The sequence below is a fragment of the Podospora anserina genome, chromosome 5 (genome assembly GCF_000226545.1).
Source record: "Podospora anserina S mat+ genomic DNA chromosome 5, supercontig 9".
Classification (NCBI taxonomy): domain Eukaryota; kingdom Fungi; phylum Ascomycota; class Sordariomycetes; order Sordariales; family Podosporaceae; genus Podospora; species Podospora anserina.
The window spans coordinates 337,135-338,163 of record NW_001914843.1 but is presented as its reverse complement, the minus strand read 5'-3'; the positions used below and the strand labels follow the sequence as shown (position 1 = coordinate 338,163).

Below are 1,029 nucleotides of genomic sequence, written 5' to 3'. Positions count from 1 at the left end.
TTTTTGACCTGTTGTGGTAAGGTGGTTGTTGGTTGGATGTACTAATACATGCCTAGGTCAAACACAAACCGGTACATATCATGCCTCTTTCTCACAGGAGAAGAAGCAATGGGTCACTTTGCGCTGGTGGTGGTGGTGTTGTGTGAACCACTCTCATGATCAAGACTTGTCAGACATTATGTTATCAGGTAACTATCTGAACGCATGAGCCGGTGCCCCTTTCTCTTCTCATCATCTTCTGGATCATGACGAGGGAGAGGTGGCTGAGATCATACGGCCTCGGAACTTGATCTGGATAATACCAGCGAAAGGATCATGCTTCTCGCTCCTCCCCTTTGTTTTTCGAGGATGAACTCCCCCCTAACATCCCTAGATAACATACAACCCATCACAATGGCCCCCTCCGCCGTCACCCCTCCCCAGAAGCCCGCCGTCCTGGCCACCCACCCCCTGAAGTCGGTCAACCTCGACAACAAGACCGACGTCACGCCCACCCCCGCCATCAAGGATGACCTCGCCGCCCTCTTCAACAACTGGGACTCGTTCACCTTCGCCCCCATCCGCGAGTCCACCGTCTCCCGCGCCATGACCCGCCGCTACTTCAACGACCTGGACACCTACACCGAATCCGACATCACCATCGTCGGCGCCGGCTCGGCCGGTCTCTCGTGCGCCTACGTCCTCGGCACCCTCCGCCCCGACCTCAAGATCTCCATCCTCGAAGCCGGCGTCGCTCCCGGCGGCGGTGCCTGGCTCGGCGGCCAGCTCTTCTCCGCCATGGTCATGCGCAAGCCTGCCCACCTTTTCCTCGAGCAGGTCGGTGTTCCGTTCGAGGACGAGGGTGACTATGTCGTCGTCAAGCACGCCGCGCTCTTCACCAGCACCATCATGAGCAAGGTCCTTCAGATGCCCAACGTCAAGCTGTTCAACGCGACGACGGTGGAGGATTTGATCACCAGGCAGGACGAGGAGACTGGGGAGGTGAGGATCGCAGGTGTGGTGACCCAACTGGACCCTGGTGAGCATGCA

The 1,029-nt window shown here is 58.0% G+C and overlaps 1 protein-coding gene across 1 annotated transcript in view, besides 1 other annotated feature; it reads left to right on the top strand.

The window, feature by feature from the left end:
* The first annotated feature begins 259 nt into the window (after positions 1–259).
* Positions 260–320: a sequence feature (Similar to M33642.1/428-524 RF00059 TPP riboswitch (THI element) (Blast+Yass: E=5.7e-09)).
* PODANS_5_8470 (uncharacterized protein) overlaps positions 316–1,029 on the top strand; it is a gene marked incomplete at both ends in the record, with an annotated part of 1,088 nt that continues 374 nt past the window's right edge. Inside the window, one exon of the mRNA XM_001904630.1 lies at positions 316–994. Coding sequence (XP_001904665.1) covers positions 316–994 — 679 coding nt within the window. The remainder of the gene's footprint in view (positions 995–1,029) is intronic.